The following is an 18,883-nucleotide window of genomic DNA, read 5'->3' as shown; positions in this document are numbered from 1 at the left end:
AGAATATATGCAGTGTATTATTTGTTGAAACTGTACTTCCGATTTGATTTGAAACTGTCTCATTGCTGTTTATCAATAAAACTTTGAAAAAAAATAAAAAAAAATAAAAAAATAAAAAAGAATTGTTTCTTAAAAAAAAAAAACATTGACAAAAAAAAGAAAAGAAATTGTGCCACCTGATTTACTATTTTGTTTGATCACCTAAGGATAAAAACAAATGTGCATTGAATTTAGGGACTTCTCACCAAGCTACATTCCCTAGTCCCTTCATCTTCTTTTATTTTGAGATACAGCTCAAGTTGCACAGGCTGGGCTCAAACTTGTGATCCTTGTGCCTCAGGCTCCTAGAGGACTAGAATTACAAGCATGCATCACTACCCTTGGCTTAAATACAAGGAAATTTTAAAGGGCAATACATTATCAGTATAGTGTTATCAGCTCCCTATTAACTGATTCTGTAGCCTCTGTTGTCATTGAGTTATTCTGCCTAATTTGCTAGCTTACATAGGAGGGCTACCAAAACAGCTAGAAAATAAATGAAAAAAAGAAAAGAAATGTAAAGAGGCAGACAGCTACAATAGGTAAGGAGAAGAAATGTCTGAAAGTGCTTTTTAAATGAAGTTAGCACCTACATAGTCCCTCAAGAAATAACAGCAACTGAAGGACCAGGTTAGATAATGAGGAAAAGTTTTGAATAAAGGTCTTAGGCAAATGTTGAATCTAAACTCTATAGAAAAGATCTTCAAAGAATAAGGGGCAAAAAGTCATAGTAGGTTAAGAAAAGCTATTAATAATTTTATCTGTGGGGCCGGGGAGATGGCTAAGTGGAATAAGTGCTTCCCTGGCAAGTGCAAGGGCCTAAGTTCAGTCCCTGGTTCTGAAAAAAAAATTTTTTTGTAATAACCCTAGAATTGAAAATGTCAAAGGACAATCGATAAATAAAACATAGCATATATAAACAGTGGAATACTAAACAGAAAAGTATGGGCTATTTTTATGGTGCTTGAGATCAAACCAGGGTCCTTAAGCATGTTAAGCAAGCACACTACCACCGAGTTATATATACATCCACTGGAATGAACTACCAATACAAATCTTAATGTGGAGTGCTAGTCAGACAAAAAGAGTACTTTTACATGAAGTTTAAAAACAGCCACAACTTTTTTTTTTGAGACAGGGTCTCACTATGTAATTCAGCCCAGCCTTGGATTTACTAAGCAGCCTAGGCTGGTCTTGAACTCAAGGTGATTTTCCTGCCTCAGTTTCCCTCCCCACCCCCATGAGTGCTGGGATTATAGGCATGGGCCACCATGCCTGCTAGCAAAATATATTTATAGTAATATAAATAAAAATGGTGGTTAATTTCAGGGATAGGGACAAGGAAGTGGGTACGAGGAATCCTTCTGGGGTGCTGTATTGTGACTGCAAGCATTTTTCATTAGTGCATATTAGTAATAAAGAATAAAACGATTAATTTTGGCATATTAGTACACACATATAACATGGTTTAACTATTTTCACCCCCATTACTCTCTCCCTTTCTTTCTTGCCCACTTGGATCCCTTTCCTCATCTCTAAAAGTCTACGTTCTAGTTTCCTGTCTGTTTCTCATCGCTCATATAAAAGAAAACAGGATTATTAACTTTCTCAGTCTGGTTTATTTGCTTAGCATGATAGTCTCCAGTTCCATTTACCTTCCTGCAAATAACATGATTTTGTTTTTTATGGTTGAATAACATTCCAGTATGCATCTATCTATCTATATAGATAGACAGATACAAATCTATATTTTCTTTATCCATTCATCTGTTGATGGACAGCCCTTAAAATCTGCTATTCATATCTGCTGCCTTTTGTGCCTCTCCTTTCATACAAATTTATCGAATACCACTGGGGATACCACATACAAATTAACCAGCATGGGCTTACATGTGCACTTGCATTCAAGAAGGATTTGCGGTAATTCAATTAAGTACAAAAAAAAAAACCTTGGAATTTGGGCTGGACAAACAGCTCAGTGGATTAAAGTGCCTACTTAGGCAAAAGCAGAGGCCAGGAGTTCAATTCCTGGGCCTGCTGTGCCAGCCCCACCCCTGGGGAGTGCTGAGATGGCTATTGGTGGTGTGTACCTATAATCCCAGCACTTGGGAGGCTGTAAACAGGATGATCACTACGAGTTCGATCTATGCAGTGAGACCCTGTACGCCTTGTCCTAAATACAAAAAAGTAAAAAATAAACAAGGTAGTTCTAGAATTATTACCTCAGAAACACAAGTGACCATAAAGCATCTCCATGGTAAGCCCAAGTCACTCTGAATGTTGTAGGAATGGTGGGCACTCTAGAGCAAATGGCTTTAGGCTTACGTGATTTCTTACCTCTGGAATCCACAGTGCACAGCTGACGTGAACCCACTTAGTTCCGGTTCTGTTGGTCTTCATGGCTCCACCTTTCTTTGGACACAACAGACACTGTGGCTGAATGCCCACAACACAGGAGCGACAGAGCCAACTGCCTTCTGGGACCTTTAGAATGCCATAGCAGGCCTGGAAGCATGAGGAGAAAAAGGAAGAATGGTCAGCATCTTTGCACCAGAGTCAATGCCTGTTCTGATTAACAACTCAGAGTATCCCGTTTTAAAACACCCAGAAAAGCAAATTCTATCATGTGAACTATATATGTTGCACATGTATCTATGAAAACTGATTTTTTATAGTACAAGACTGGAAAGAGATATTCTCAAAGGCCAGCCTTGTGTTTGCGAGTTGGGATTAAAGATATTTTTCTTTTTTGCCTGTTTCTAATGCTTCTACAATGTTTATGGATTACAATTCGTCAGCAAAACACTTATCAAATGGCTTCTACATGGTATGTATTATTGTAACAAAAAGAAAAACCTAAAAAAACTAATGAAACTTTGAGGAGCAAATAAACTAATATTTATAGAGCCTAAGAATGCCTGGTGCATAAAAATCACTCAGTAATTGTAGCAATTATCTTCTTGGGTTGAAGAAAAGGGACTAGTGAATGAAAACTGAGTATTAATCACAATAATCCATAATGAATTCTGGAAGGTGCTTAAAATTTTTGGAATATTTGAAGAGTAAGTGAATAACTGGGAAAGGTGAAATATTCTTTTGGCAAACATTCTGGACTCCTTTTTCCCTATCTCCAATTTTACACATCTTTTTCCCCTTGTCACCCTTCCTCACTGGAACCTACTCTTTTTCCAAACTCCTTTCCATATCCTGCCACACTTCCCATCTTCCAGACCAAATTCCTAGATTCACATGCCTATATCCAATGGTCCTAGGGTTGGCCATTCCTTCCTACAGAAAGGCCCAGAGACTATGACCTTCTTCTCCATTCCCACCTGTCATTGCTAGTCCCATTTGAGTTCTCATCATGCCTGGATTGAGCTATTTCTAAATGCTCTTTCCTTCTCCTCCACACCTTTTACTCTTCCTCTATTTGACTACTAGATCCTTCTCACTAAAACAAAGATTTCATACCACTGCATAGCAGCAAAACCCTCCAGGGATTTTGTTATCACCTGTCTCTCAGGTTTTTCTTACTATGTGATACCTGTTTTATATGGATAACAAACTAAGAATAAATTTCACATTTTTGAAGGATTCTAAGAAAAAGAAGCACATGTAATAAACATAACATGTTGTTGGAAAAGTCTGAACTATTTACTGTCTGGACCTTTAAAAAGTTTGCTGGCCCTGATCTTATGTCTGTGGCTCCTCACAACTCACTATTTGTTTCCTAAACCATACCATACCCAAATACAGGGCACCCAATGTGGACAGGTAAGCCTCTTGGTTTTCTCCATAATCAAGTATTCTGTCTCATATTCAGGTGTCTGTCTAGGCCAGTGGTGGTGAACCTATGGCACATGTGTCATAGTAAGCTGTTTTATTATCACTGAAAGTTCTAACATGTTTGTCATCAATAGCCAGGCAGAGTCCTTGCTCTACATGGTCAACTCCTCTTTGCACAGTCAAGACCTTTCTTCCATACTTGGCTCAGACTCTGGGCCCCTCCAAGAACATCAGCCCCTTTGCCCCATTACTCAACATGGTACTGACATTCCAAATTTACAGTCAGTATCATGTACCCTTTTTCTCCATTTCTGCTGTGCTGTGGCTCAGGGGGACTGTAAGGTCACTGAGGATAGCACTTTTATCAATTTACCTGGAATGTCCTTTTAGGCTGAGCTCTAGTAAGTAGTTCGGTGAACTGGTTAATTTAGTTCAGGAACCCAAGCAGAACTCCAACTAGGTGTTTTCATAACAGCAGGGCATTGTTTTATAAGGGACCTTATTTCTGAAGGATTTCTTTCTCTTAAGGCCAAGAATGTTTGCCAACAAACTTTCTCCTGAAAACAGAACCACTTTCTAACTGGAAGAAGAGAGGCCAGTGCCCTCTTCTAGGAAGGCCCTTTATCTCCTGGTGATTCTATTGGGCAGAAAATAATTTACTGAGCCATTTGTGGATTTGCTTAGGGGCATAAAATCATAAAAGCTTGAATTTTATAGCAGCAGTTCTTAACTTTCATGGACCACAAAATGGTGAAGATTGTTGATTCTCTTGAGAAAAAGCACACAGGCACTAGAGGGCTAAACAACTTAGTATCAAGTACTATATTCATGACAGATAGAAAAACTGAAGTATGTATCTTTAAGACAAATTAACTTCAATCTTAATCTGTTTACTATTAGTGTTAAAAAGGAGAAAAAAGGTACACATAAGGGGACTTGGAATGGTCTTTTTTGGGGGAGTGGGGGACACAGTCTCACTATGTAGTACAGGCTAGGCTTCAACTCACTAATGTGGCCCTGGTGGCCTTGAACTGTGATCCTCTTACATGCTAGGAGTACAGATGTATGTGCATCACCATACCTGGTGGTCTTTCTTGCTTGGAAAAGAATTCAAGTTAAATGTTAAAATGTGTTTATTGGTAAACATCTGTCTTCTAAAGTACTGACCGTGAGTGTACTTTTGTTACTTAGGAACACACACAACATCATATGGAGAAAAAAATTACGTTTAATAAATTGGTTGTCAGTGTGTTCACATTTTGTTAGGGAGTAAACCAAATCTTCCGAATCATTTTGAATTATTTTTCAGCCAACAGAGGGAGCTCTAACTTAAGTAGCTGTTTAGGATGCACGTGAACATACTTTGAAAAATTTAAATGACACCTGAAAAAAAAAAAAAAGAAAGAAACTTCATATGGCACCAATTTCCAGATAATACATACCAGTTTACATTCTACAAGGTCTGACCAGTTGTTATTGCCATTTCTTTCTATGTGAGGAAAGGGTATCATTTCTAGCCATTATGGGATATGTTATTAAAAGAAATGATATACTCCTAGGGACAATTACTATGCTAAATTTAATTTTATTAGTCAAAGAATCTAAAAAGAATCCCTTAATATTTTGTCCTAGCTATAAAGGAAAAATACAGAAAATATATTCAAATGACCTTTTGTTCTATTCCATTTAAGCTTACTGCAGATCCACAACTATTTATTTGACATCCCTATAGTGAGAAACAAAGTTCACAATTTTTTCTTTTTTTTCAGTACTGGGGATTGAACTCAAGACTCTGTGCTTATTCTACTGAGGTATCCCCCCAGCCCTGAAAGTTCACAATTGTTCAGACCTTAGGAAATATTTCTGCCATGTAATACTTCATATACAACATGGTATAGTACCTAAGCCCCAGTAGGACTTCATAATTGAATAAATTAATATTTCACAAATATATATTTACAAAAAATTGACAAAGATTATAAATTACCTCATATTGGGTAAAATTTAGTATCATTCACAAATTAGTTCTTGCATGAAATAACTAGTGCAGTTTTACCAGGCCTGAAGGTACATGTCCCAATCCCAGCAATGGGGCAGTAGCTGTGAATTCAAGGTCATGTTGGGCAACTTAATGAGGCCCTGACTCAAAAAATTAAAAAAGGGCTGCGGATGTAGATCAATGGTATGATGTCCCTGAATTTGATCTCCAGTACTCTACCCCTCCACACACATGCAGTGTAGTGTGTTTTTTGGGCCCTTTTCTACCCTGAATCCTCAGACTTTCCATATTCCATAGTTCTGAAGTACTCAGAACTGCCTCCAACATACTTTGTCCACTCTCATTACCCCTAAGAACATACTCTCCCCTCTCCTGAACATACCTTGCTGTTTGACATCCCCTTTTGGTCACTAAGATTTAGCTTTGATGCCATTTCCTGGAGTTATTTTTGACCCTGTTCCTCCTAAGTAATTCTACAGCAGCATGAATTTATATCTATAAAACACCTGGCTAAATTGGTACTTTTCTTACAGTCTTTAACCCATACTATGCTTGTCCTAAGGACAGACACATATCTGTCTTTTCAGCACTATTTTCAGCATAGTTCTGGCTCATGAATGGTGCCGAGTAGCTACATGGATAGTGCTAAATAAATTACTGATATGAATGAAACACAATAGGTTCAAAGAGTGAAAAATATGAGGAATGTTACATCAAAAATTTTATTAGAATAAAAGACACACCACTATAATCTACCTCAAAACACTTCCCTTTTGAAAACATCCCATTATTTTTGTCATTTTCTGAAACAGTTTTGGAAGTCTTCTTTATTGTCCTTAGGTATACTATTGTGGCTACTGTTATGTCTTGAACTGATTGAAAATCTTTACTTTTATGGTCGTTTTGACTTTGGGGAGAAGCCAGAAGTTGAACAGTGTCAGATCTGATAAATATGGTGGATGAGGACACACTGTAATGTTTTTACAACCCTGCCTTTTTATTGGATTGCACTTGGGAGCAGAATTTAGTACTTTCTTGATCATGCCTTCTTCTGAAGACACTAATGAAACAAGACTTTCATAACTGTTTCAGAAGATGTCAAGAATGATGCATGTGTGTCTAAAGAGAGTAGGAGTATTTTGAGGGGGATCAATAGCAATACATTGGGGGCCGGGGAGATGGCTCAGTAGAATAAGCGCTTGCCTGGCAAGCGCAAGGGCCTGAGTTCAATCCCTGATTCTGAAAAAAAAAAGCAATACATTGTACTACATTAAAAAAAAATTTAAACACTTACCATACACTTTGATCATCTATTATAGGGTAGGGGAGGTCAAGAAAAGATTTGAACTAGAAGTTGGAAGGTATGAAGATTTTTGATAGCTGGAGGTAGGAGAAGACATCCTGAAATTGAGAGATGGCTAAAATACACAGAGCAGTATAATTGGGAGATGGCTAAAATATGGATATAGGATAGTATCAGCAATATTCAACACTGCAACTTAATTAACGATTTTGCTGGAACATAGGGCTTATGGAAGGGGAAAGACAAGAGTTGAAAGGAGTGTTGGCATAATCAGCATTATCATTGTTTTGAGACAGGCTGTAACTATGTAGTTTAGGCTGGCCTTGGGTTCATCATATAGCTTAGGTTGGGCTCAAACTCATAGGTCCTCCTACCTCAGTATCCTGAGTGCTGGGATTACATGTGTGTGCCACCATGCCTGGTATAATCATCATCATAATTAAAGGTTAGAATGCTATGTGGAATGACAAGTGTCTAGCTTGAATAAAATTATTTAACTATTCCTGGTATCGTGTGTAAAACTAAGACAGTCATTGTAAGTCTTAAAATTCTGTGATCTCTGAAAGTGGGGTGGACTTAGCTTCCTAGGAGTGACACATTTGGAGACAGGGAGAGTTCTGAGTACCAAGATAAAGTCTGGTCTTCTATCTGTTCATGAGTGTAACCTGATGATGTCACAGGGATTCTAAGGTAGAAGAGGGACTCCCTGGCAGGCAGCATGGAAACCTCCAAAGAGGAATTGAACAAGGCACTCCCCATGGTTTAGGCATGAAGTGATATGTTAAAGACCCTGGTTTAGCCTCCTGGGGTAAAGTTAATAGGTAAGACAACTCAAGAACCTTAAGTACTGTTTGTAGAGGACACATAGAAGAATATCCAGCCAAATATTTATTTTTACCCTTCAACATGAAGTGCTGTGGATAATGGAGAGCATCACTGAACTTTAAAAAGGCTGACCATAAGGAGGTGGCAGTCTCCACTACTCACTAACCTGATGAACACAGACGTTACACTTATCACAGAATACCATATCATTCCCTTCTTCACTGTCTGGAGATTGGCACACATCACAGATGACATCTTCATCGTACTCTATGCCTAGCCCTTCTTCTGTCTCAATAGCATGGTTCATTTTTTCATGGCATTGACGTTCCAGGACTTCTATTGCTTTTTCCATAAGCGTCTCATCAACTGGCCCATAACCTGCACAGAAATAAAAACAAATCAACCCACCGGTAAGCTGTTGGTCCCAAATAACCTACTGTGAATCCAGTGCAAGCATGAGTGGGATTGTAAAGGATAAAATTTCATGTTCTTTGCTCCAAAACAACCAGATTTCAAACAATCTTATACTAGAGATATTCTAACATTTACTCATAATAATATATTAATGTTTGACATATGAAAGTAGAGAATGTATTTCACCATATTCCTGACGTTAGTGATCCTTTCCACTTTCCATTTGCTGTACGGCCGGCAAATAGCTCTAAGGCAGGCCAAATGGCTCAGTGGATTAAAGTGCCTGCAAGCAGGCAAAGGGGCCAGGGGTTCCATACCCCCAGCCCCACCCCTGGGGCACGCTGAGATGGCAATTGAGACTGGGTGTGGTGGCATGTGCCTGTAATCCCAGCTCTTGGGAGTCTGTAAACAGGCAGATCACTACGAGTCTGATCTAGCAGTGAGACCCTGAACACCCTTGAAGACCCTTCCCTAAAAAAAAAAAAAAAAAAAAATCCTTGCCCATTTCCTTTTAGATTGCATGATTTTCTCTTATTCCCAAAGTGGGAGGACTTTCACCAAACTTTGTAATTATGAACACTGGTTTGTATTGTAATAAAATAACTAAATCAAGTACTTCAGTCTTAGAAAATTAGTTTCAATAAGCATATCTAATGGTTGTACAAGGAAAATTTCGTATGAAAATATATTAAGCCATAAAAGAAAGTTCTAGGTATTATCTGCATACGATTACACCAAAGAAATATTGTTTTTCAAATCTTACTTTAAAAAATTCACTGCATTTTTCTTTTCTTGGTACTGGAAATTGAATTCAGGAGCTTGCATTTGCCAGGTTGGTGCTGTACTGCTATTTTCCTTTTTCTTTTTCTTTCTTTCTTTTTTTTCCAGAACCGGAGATTGAACTCAGGCCCTTGCGCTTGTCAGGCAAGCGCTTATTTTATTGAGCCATCTCCCCGGTCCCTAATCACTGCTATTTTTTCAATGGCAAACAAATATAAGCCTATTAGCATTCATAAAGGTCTAATAAGGCAATTTTGAAATTTTATGTTTCTGAGACAGGATCTTGCTAAATTACTAAATTGCTGAGGCTGGGCTTGAATTTTGGATGCTCCTGCCTCAGCCTCCGGGAGTGAAGGGATTACAGGTGTGCACCAACACACCCAGCTAAATCCACTGATTTGTTGTAAGGATGAGCTAATGTTTGTACACTACTTAGTATGGTGCCAAATATGTAGTAAGTGCTCAATTTTAAAATTTCTCAGTTCAAACCAAAAAATGCTTCATTGGTTTTGGTCAGGGATCAAACTCAGGACCTTGTACTTGCCAGATAAGCACTTATTCTACTAAGCTATGTCCCCATTTTTTAAGCTTTTAGGCTTATCACTATATTATTATCTTCCTTGAAGAAAATCCTGAGATAAGGCAAACAAATATCTTTTAAAACTCTTCCAACACAATGTGGTATACCACCAGAACAAAAATGGTCACTAGTAGAAATAACTAAAATTCCAATGAAGTCTGGAGTTTATTTAATAGTTATATACCTGTGTTTCTTAGTTTTGACATGTCTTACAGTCAAGTAAGATGTTATTATTAGGGTAACTGATACTGGGTGAGGTGCAATGTAATGAGTCAACTCACGTTTTAGATTATAAATGTAAATCTTGTGCTTTCTGTTGTAATTGTATACTCACCACGGTTCTAAGTTGTTTAGTAACTAGTGGCTGTTTTTTTGCTCTTTGCTAAGATAAAATTCCTGTAACCCTCACCAATTCCTGTTACCAAAGTTAGCTTACAGAGATGACTTCAAAAGGAAATTAAATAGGCTTTAACTTCTTGTAACCTCAGGCTATGCAAGGCTGCCAGCAGATACTCAGGTGCAAATTAACCAGAAACTGGAACAAAAGCCCCAGAAATGTAGTTTGAGTTGTGGTCCCAATCATTCTGAAAGCATTATTTTGTGTCAGACAATAAATTTGTTTACCAAACTGAATGTGGTCATTTAATGAATTTGCTTATCAAACTCAATGTGGTTCCAGGGTTTAAAACCCCTTCCTGCTTCCTGGGCTGCCGCCTTTCGCCTTTCGGTCCCCTCCTGCGTGCGTGAGAGCAGACTGGGGGGCCCTGAGCTCAGTGAATCTGTCTCATTGATACTTGTTTCTCAATAAAATTATTATTTTTTTCAATAAAAAAAAATAAACAGCTTTCCAAATTCCAATCTGGTTGATCTGGTTCCTATTCTGAGTGACCCATAACATTTGGGGGCTATATGTGAGCTCTGTACTGAATGTGCAACTTTTTTGAAAATCAAACTTTTCTAAAATAAAGTCTAATTGAAAATGAAATAATTAATTCCAATGAGAATTCATTGCAAAGTATCACATGGACCTTATTATAGCTGTAATGTGGTTTCACACCAAAGGCAATGTGATGATTATAATATCTACAAATACTGTATGTTTCATATGTACAACTACACATTGGACCACCAATCCATCTGTGTATACCCCCATACTATGATTTTCTATTTCTGTCTGTCTTTTTATTCCCTTATCTTTGTGGTTCCTACCGTAAGTTGATAATCTTTTTCTCCTTTGAGGACTGAAGAAGACATAAAATCAAAAGTTTTAAAAAGCAAGGAATAAGGGTTAGTCACTGACAGGATAACTACTATTGTCATGCCAACCTGGATTTAATATAATTTTATTTTTTTTCATATCCATTCAGATACCAGCCTCAAAAGAACGAAAAAAAGGATGGGGAGGGGGTAAGAAAAGGAAAACCATCCATCCTTGTACTGACAACGAACAAATATGATTCAAACAGAAATGGAATCAGCCAGGTGTGGTGGCACACACCTGTAATCCCGGCACTCTGGAGGCTGAGGCAGGAGGATCACTGTGAGTTTGAGGCCAGCCTGGACTACATAAGCAAGTTCAAGGGCAGCCTTCATTACATAGTGAGACCCTGTCTCAAAAAACTAAAACAAAAGTCAAATGTATATCACATGGAGACTTAAAAATTACCCACAATTCCACAGGAAAACTTCATCAAAATGCTGTTTAGACTGAAAACAAGTAAGTAAGAGTATAAGTATAAAGTGAATTTCCTTTGAGTATATAGCATTTCTCAGCACTGCTTTAACATTTACTTTAAAATTATGCTTACTTCCAAGTTTTTTGTTGGCTTGGTTTCACTTTTTTTTTTTGAAAATTATATGACAATTTTAGAACCCACTGATAGCCAGAACTCAATGATAGCTAAACACTAATTTGAGCATGATTCTCCCTGGGTCTGCCATTGTCTTTCCTTTTTTTTTTCTTTTTTTTTTTTTGCCGGAACCAGGGATTGAACTCAGACTCTTGTGCTTGCTAGGGAAGCACTTATTCCACTGAGCCATCTCCCCGGTCCCCCATTGTCTTTCCAAGGCAACAAAATCTTAAGTCTTGCATTCAGGGGTACCGGTCATAGCAATCTGTCAGTTGCAGTGGTGCTTCCCAAAGCAGAAGATGGAATTTCCCTTCAAAGTCCTGGCAGATGCACCTGTATCCTTGGCCTTGCTCACTGATCAGAATGATTTTCAGGGCTAAGCCCAACAACTGGCTTCAAAATCCTTCGCATCTAGAAATCCAATCAGCCACAATCACATTTAGAACTCACAAAACCTACATGCCACCCTGAACCTGTACTGTTTATACCTTAAATGAGAAAATAAAAGATCAGATTTAAATGTTATTGCTGTATTTAAAAATATTTATACATTTGAAGAAATGCCATATTAAAAGAAGATCTAAGAGAAAAAAAAAAGCCAGGAAAGAAAAGAAGGCAGCAAGAAGAAAGAAAACAAGTTTTAAAGGTCCTAACAACTTAAAAAATTTGCAAGTTGATTCAAAGCACAACTCTCTCGTTAGAAAACAACTTACCCATTTCTGTGAGGTCTTCGTTAAATTCCTGAAGCCAGAAGATGTCCATGTCATCTAGGTCATAGCGACATGTGGATGCTGCCAGTTCTTGGATGTTGACATAGCCAGGCTCTGTGTTCTCTGGGCTGGAGCAACGGATATATTTCCGTGGTCGGACAAACAGAACTTCCTTTTCCTTTTCGGCTATAATCCTAGAAAGGCAAGAGAAAACACTGATAAAGATTAACAAATGGCACCGTCCAAACATTGGGTGGACAGATCCAACAGCACTCAAGTATACAGGAGAGCTAGTAGAGGGAGGCACAGGTCTTGCCTTGCTTTTGAGAGGTATGGCAGACCCCCTTCTAGAAGGCAAATAGGCAAATTCAGTTTTACTACCTGCTGTGAGCTCAATGACTGGTAAACAGTATGTTTCATTCACCCTCGTGGATCCTGGAACCTGACTACTATTCATTCTAATAAAATGTTGCCGCAGTATCATGTGTTCTTGGTTCAGAGGTCACCAAGTATATTTAGAAGGGGAAACCTAGGAGAGGGTAATAAGAGCCAGATTCCATACCAAAGATATTATTTTAGCAAAATTCATGATTTTCTGCCATGGAGACAATACCACCTTCTTAGTACAGCATGCAGGCTTTAGTCTCACATTAACCTGTTTTTTTTTTGCCACTCACTTGTATGGTGATCCTAGGCAGTTTAAGGTTTAGTTTTTTAAGATAAAAGGTAGGGAAATAGCTGGATGTGGTGGCATGTGCTTGTAATCCCAACATTAAAGGAAACTGAGGCAGGAGGATGGAAAGTTTAAGCTTAGTCTGAGTAATTTAACAATGTAGCAAGAACTTGTCACAGAATAAAAAAAAAGTGCTGGGTAGATGAAAGTCAGTATGAAGGTCCTGGATTTAACCCCTAGTGTGGCAAAAAAAGAGGGATGACAACAACAAATTACAATAAAATAACACCACACTTACGACTATTGATGATACAGAAAATAAAGTGTTTGTACAGTGAACACTGCAAAAACAGGTGTTTGATAATGTCAGTGAGTATTGTATTTATTATTTTCACAATAGAGATTAACTAAAGCCAAGAGGCTATGGAGTTATACGAACTCAAGGTAATTTCCAACTATAAATTATATCAACCATAGGTATGAGCCAAGGTAACAGAATGAGATAAAAGATTCCCAAACTTGCATCAGCTTCTCCAGCAGGCCTGATGAAATTTGTATTTCCTTTTATTCTGTCTTGACATCAAAGAGTCCAAGGCAAGAAACTAAAGCAAGGGGAAAAAATGGAAGCTTTTTGTGTCAAGAATTTATTCTACAATGTTTTTTTTTAATTTTTTTACTAATGGTTTAAATAATACAGGAGGCACCAGAAAATGTAACTAGGAGGATAGCTAGATTATTATTCCCTAGCAATTTTGAAGAACAAAGTGGGGGCTGGTGAGATGGCTCAGTGGTCTAAAGCACCTACTTAGAACAAGCTTAGCAAAGCACAGGGACCACGGTTCAATCCCCCAGCACCACATGCCAGCCAGCCCCGCCCCCTGGTGGGCTGAGCTGGCCACACACACACACACACACACGCAAATAAATAAATAAATTTTAAAAAAAAAGAACAAAGTGGATTACCTAAAGAGAAAGAAATGAAACTTACATGTCATAATAAAATAAAAAAATCATTTATCTTTTTAAAGAGACTAGAATAACAGACAAGACATTAGAAACAATACACAATTTCAAAATAAAAAAACCCCAAGATGATAGGTATTCAACAGTGGTTCTCATATTGCATACTGTTGTCTTCAGTGTAGTTGCTCAGATTACCAGATATAAGCATGGAAAACTGGTCAAAGTAAAAATTTTAAGCATTTACTGCTACCTTCAAAAAACCGGTAGCGGGCTGGGGACTCAGCTCAGTGACTTACACACCTGCCTGGCAAGTGTAAGATCTTGAATTTGACCCCTGGTACCAAAAACCCCACCTAAAACCAAAACCACAACAACAACAAAAACCAAACAAAAAAAACCCCACCCTAAACCCGATAGAAATTAGTAGTACAATCATCTTTGCTATCTCGCTGTGCATATATACATATTACATTTTCTTTTCTCCTTTCCCTCATCCAATTTGTTCCATTTGCTCACTTTCTTTCCCTTTTACAATTCCTAGTGTATCTTTTAGATTTTATGTAGTCTTTCAGATTCTTACAATAGGGAAACAATACAATGTTTACACTATTTCACTTATAAGTATAGCCTTTAGTTTCATTCATTTACCTATAAAAGCCTCAAGCTTATTTTTCTTTATAGCTGAGTAATACTCCATTGTATTAAAGTACCACATCTTTTTCATCCATTTCTCAGTAGATGGGCATTTGGGTTGTTTCTAAAATTTAGTTATGACACATTGTGCTGATATAAACATGGGTGAATATATATCACTGTGTTACGATGTTTTCAGTTCTTTTGGAAAAATACCCAGAAGAGAAATAGCTGGGTTGAATGGGGCTTCTAATCCTAGCTTTTTTTAAAACTTATTTTATTTTATTATTATTTTTATGTGTGTGTGTGTGTGTGTGTGTGTGTGCAGCTCAGCCCACCAGGGGGTGGGGCTGGCTGGCATGTGGTGCTGGGGGATTGAACCGCGGTCCCTGTGCTTTGCTAAGCTTGCTCTAAGTAGGTGCTTCAGACCACTGAGCCATCTCACCAGCCCCTAATCCTAGCTTTTTGAGGAATCTCCACACTGATTTATTTCCAAAGAAATTGTACCAGTCTACACTCCCATCAGTAGTGGAGAAGGGTTTCTTTTTCCCCCTGGGCTCTGCAGCATTTGTTGTTAGCTGACTGACTTCCTTATGATAGCCATTCTTTCTGGAGTGAGATGGTATCTCAATTTTTAATTTGCGTTTCTCAAATGGCCAGTGATGTGGAGCATTTTTTCAGGTATCTGTTTGTCTCTTGTACTTCTTCCTCTGAGAAGAGTGTATTCATCTCAGATGCTCATTTTTGGATTGGGTCTTTAAATTTTGGGGGCTTGATTTTGTTTAGTTCTTTATATATTATAGCTAGAAGTACTTTGAGTGAATGTTAAGATTTCTTTCCAGTTTGTGGGTTGTCTTTTCATTCTGTTGGTGATTCTTTTGATGTGCAAAAACTTTTCAATAAGATGAGATTCAAGTTGTTGATTCTTTGAAGTATTTTCTGTGCAATTTGGTTTTTGTTCATGAACCCTCTGTCCACCCCTATGTCATCAAGAAATGTACCTACTTTCTCTTCTAGTAGATTCAATATTTCTGTTTTAATGTTTAGATCTTTAATCCATTTTGGTTTTAGTTTAGTGCATGGTGATAAACCTGAATCTAGTTTTAGTTTTCAGCATGTTGAAAGCCAGTTTTTCTAGTACCATTTGTTAAAGAGGCTATGTTTCTTCCAGTGATTGTGTTTGACCCCTTTGTCAAAGATAAGGTGGCTGTGTGTGTTTGTAGTTGTGTCTGCATCTTCTAATCTGTTCCACTGATCCTCTGGTCTGCTTTTTTTCTAGTACCATGCTGGAAAATCATTTATCTTGAAAATTTCTATAGCTAGTTTCTTTAACCTAAGTTAATTAATTAATTAGTTTCAGGGTCTTGTTATGCAGTTTAGACTAACAGTGATTTTTCTGTCTCAGCCTCCTCAGTGCTAGGATTACAGGTCTTTGCCACCATGCCTGGCTTCAGGGCCAGCACAGCGTGCCTGGGATTCTGGGGCTGGCATGGCATACAGTACTGTGGATTGAACTTGGATCCTTGCGCTTGCCAGGCAGGCACTTAGACCACTGAGCTATCCCCCTAGATGCCTAAAGTTATTATTTATTTATTTTTATTTATTTTTTTTTGCGGAACTGGGAATTGAACTCAGGCCCTCGCGCTTGCCAGGCAAGCTCTTATTCTACTGAGCCATCTCCCTGGCCTAAAGTTATTATTTATGTAGAAGGATTCACAAATATATTCCTGTGAATATGTGTGAATATACACAGGCATAGTTTACCCTATAAATAGAATAGACGTTTCCTTTTAAGAATTCTTTAAAAAGCCTATGATTCCAAATAATATATTCTGAATAAAGTTAATAACTACACATAATTGCACATTAATTTTTCTACCATATGCATGTTTAAAACCCAAAAGTAATGCCAGGAAGATAGCTTAGCGGTTATGAGCAGTTGCCTGGCAAAATCCAAACGTAACAAATATTTGAAGGAAATGCAGAATCTTTACATTTTAATGGAAGTTAAAATTTTGCTTCCATTAATATGCCATCAAATGTGTGCTTCCAAGTGAAATGAACCCAATTGAAAAGGGCAAGACACACCTATGAGTTCTATGAGACTATAAGATTAAGTATGCTGTGCTTTTTGGGTATGGTCCACAAGATTAACATAAGACTATCCCTTTTTTTCAAGATACACTTTTCTCTAAAAAGACTGTTTATAGCTAACAATTTATCTCAATTGCCTCAGTTGCATACGTAAGAAGGTAACACTAAAGAAGTTTTTGAAATAATATGTTTATTAAGCATCTGGAAGAAAACAAGAGAATAATTTATAACCATGGCGTAGAGATATTTTACTTATTTTATTGTATTTTTTTGGTACTGAGAATTAAACTCAGGGTCTCTTGCTTGTCAGGCAGGTGCTGCGCCACTGAACTACATCTCCAGCCTGAGATATTTTAAATAAAACACAAATGCCATTAATCATGAAGGATGAGGCTGATAAAATAAACTAGAATTTTTGATTATCAAAAGACAAAATTGAAAGAGTGAAATGAAAAGGCAACCCAAGAAGATATGATATTGCATATAGATGACATACTCATACAGACAATACATATGGATGACAAAGGACTTACATCTACAATATACAGTAAACTCCTAAATCAATCAGAAAAAGAGCCCATTAAAAAGTGGGCAGAAGATTTAAGTAGACAAACAAGGCTATTTGTATGACAAACCTTTTTTTAGTCCTGGAGACTAAACCCAAGGCCTTATACTAAGCTGAATATCTAGCCCATTTTTACTCTTTGAGTCAAGGTGTTGGTGTTGCAAAATTGCCCAGGGAAGAATTAAACTGCTTCTTGGTCTCCCAGACTGCCAGGATTATAGGTTTGTACCACCATACCTAATGGCAAATAAAATTTAAAAGCTTCTCAACATTACTAGTTATTATGGAAATTGAGATCACAATTGCTATTATCTATCAGAATGGCTAAACTTTAAAAAGACTTAGCCAACAGAGAACTAAACACCTGCTTTGGCAAGTGCAGGGACCAGGGTTTGATCCCTTGTCCTGCATACTGCACCTGCCCAGCCTCTAGGGTGCACTGAGCTAGTGACCAAGTCCTGGTGGGGTGGTGCACACCTGTAATCCTAGCACTGGGGAGGCTGAAAATAGAATGATCACTGTAAGTCTGAGCTGCGTAGTGAGACCCTATACCAAATACATAAAAAAGTGAGAAAAAAAAAGACTGAGCCAAAACTGGTAACACTAGGTACTGGTAAGGAAACAGAGCAAACGGATTTCTTATTTACCATTAGTGGGAGTTGGGAAATAACTACTTTGACAATAGATATTACAGTTATAGGGCAGTGGTGGCAAACCTATGGCACATGTGCCACAGTGAGCTGTTATCATTGAAAGCTCCAAGTGGTTCGTCATTACTGTTACAGGATACACAGACCTTATAATTTAGCAAGTTCACTCCCAGGTACATACTTAACAAATATATACATACACCAAAAGATCTATAAAAATTTCCGTATCAGTTTGTAGTAGCTTAAAACTGGAACCTAACATCTATTGAGAGACTAGATAAATTGTGGCACAATGAATATGATGCAACTGAAAATGAATTAACTACTACATGCAACAGCATGGATGGATCTAACAACTATAATGATGAATGAAACAATCCAGTTTAGAATCTGTAAGGCAGGATTCTATTTATGAAGTTCAAAAACTGTTACCTAGGGTAAGGGAGGTCACATACTGGCAGGGAACAGGAAAAGGGCTTTGAGAGATGCAAGGTTTTGGCAACCTTCTATTTCTTGATCTGGGTGGCAGTTAAATGAATGTTTAGCTCACGAAAATTCAATGAGCTACATAATTATGCTTTATGTATATTTTATCATACTTCAAAGCAAGGTTTATAGTGATAGTTATGGTAATATCTCACTTGTTTTCATATGCATCTTGAATTAAAAGTTTGAATCTAATGACTAAATATAGGACAATAAATATTAGAGCAATATCAAATGTAAAAAATGAGTAAAATGTGAAGCTCATGCAAACTCACAAAGAAATTAATGCATTTTTAATGATAGAAGGGGAAGTATATGAAAACTAGTGAAAAATATTACTTTGGGATTAAAAAATACAGCTTTAATATCTTCAAGTACATATGTTATGGTTTGTGTCTAGTTGTCCCCCCAAAGCCTTATGTATTCATTGGGTGAGGACTTCTAGAGTTTGTGTTAACTCATGATCCACTGGGATTATGTGTGATCCAAGGCTGGGATTATGGGTTTTAGTACTGCTGGGATTACCCATAGGT

At 37.6% G+C, this 18,883-nt stretch overlaps 1 protein-coding gene across 6 annotated transcripts in view; it reads right to left on the bottom strand.

Moving 5' to 3' along the window:
• Positions 1–18,883, bottom strand: part of Jade3 (jade family PHD finger 3) — a 199,777-nt gene that overhangs the window by 30,262 nt on the left and 150,632 nt on the right. For all 6 annotated transcript variants that reach the window (XM_023717850.1, XM_023717849.1, XM_023717851.1 and 3 more), the window contains 3 exons: positions 12,290–12,480; positions 8,119–8,330; positions 2,377–2,544 (listed from right to left, as the gene is read on the bottom strand). In XM_023717850.1, coding sequence (XP_023573618.1) covers positions 2,377–2,544; positions 8,119–8,330; positions 12,290–12,480 — 571 coding nt within the window. The remainder of the gene's footprint in view (positions 1–2,376; positions 2,545–8,118; positions 8,331–12,289; positions 12,481–18,883) is intronic.

Source organism: Octodon degus, unplaced genomic scaffold (assembly GCF_000260255.1).
Source record: "Octodon degus isolate 3935 unplaced genomic scaffold, OctDeg1.0 scaffold00055, whole genome shotgun sequence".
NCBI classification, from domain to species: domain Eukaryota; kingdom Metazoa; phylum Chordata; class Mammalia; order Rodentia; family Octodontidae; genus Octodon; species Octodon degus.
This window is presented reverse-complemented; position numbering and strand designations above follow the sequence as displayed.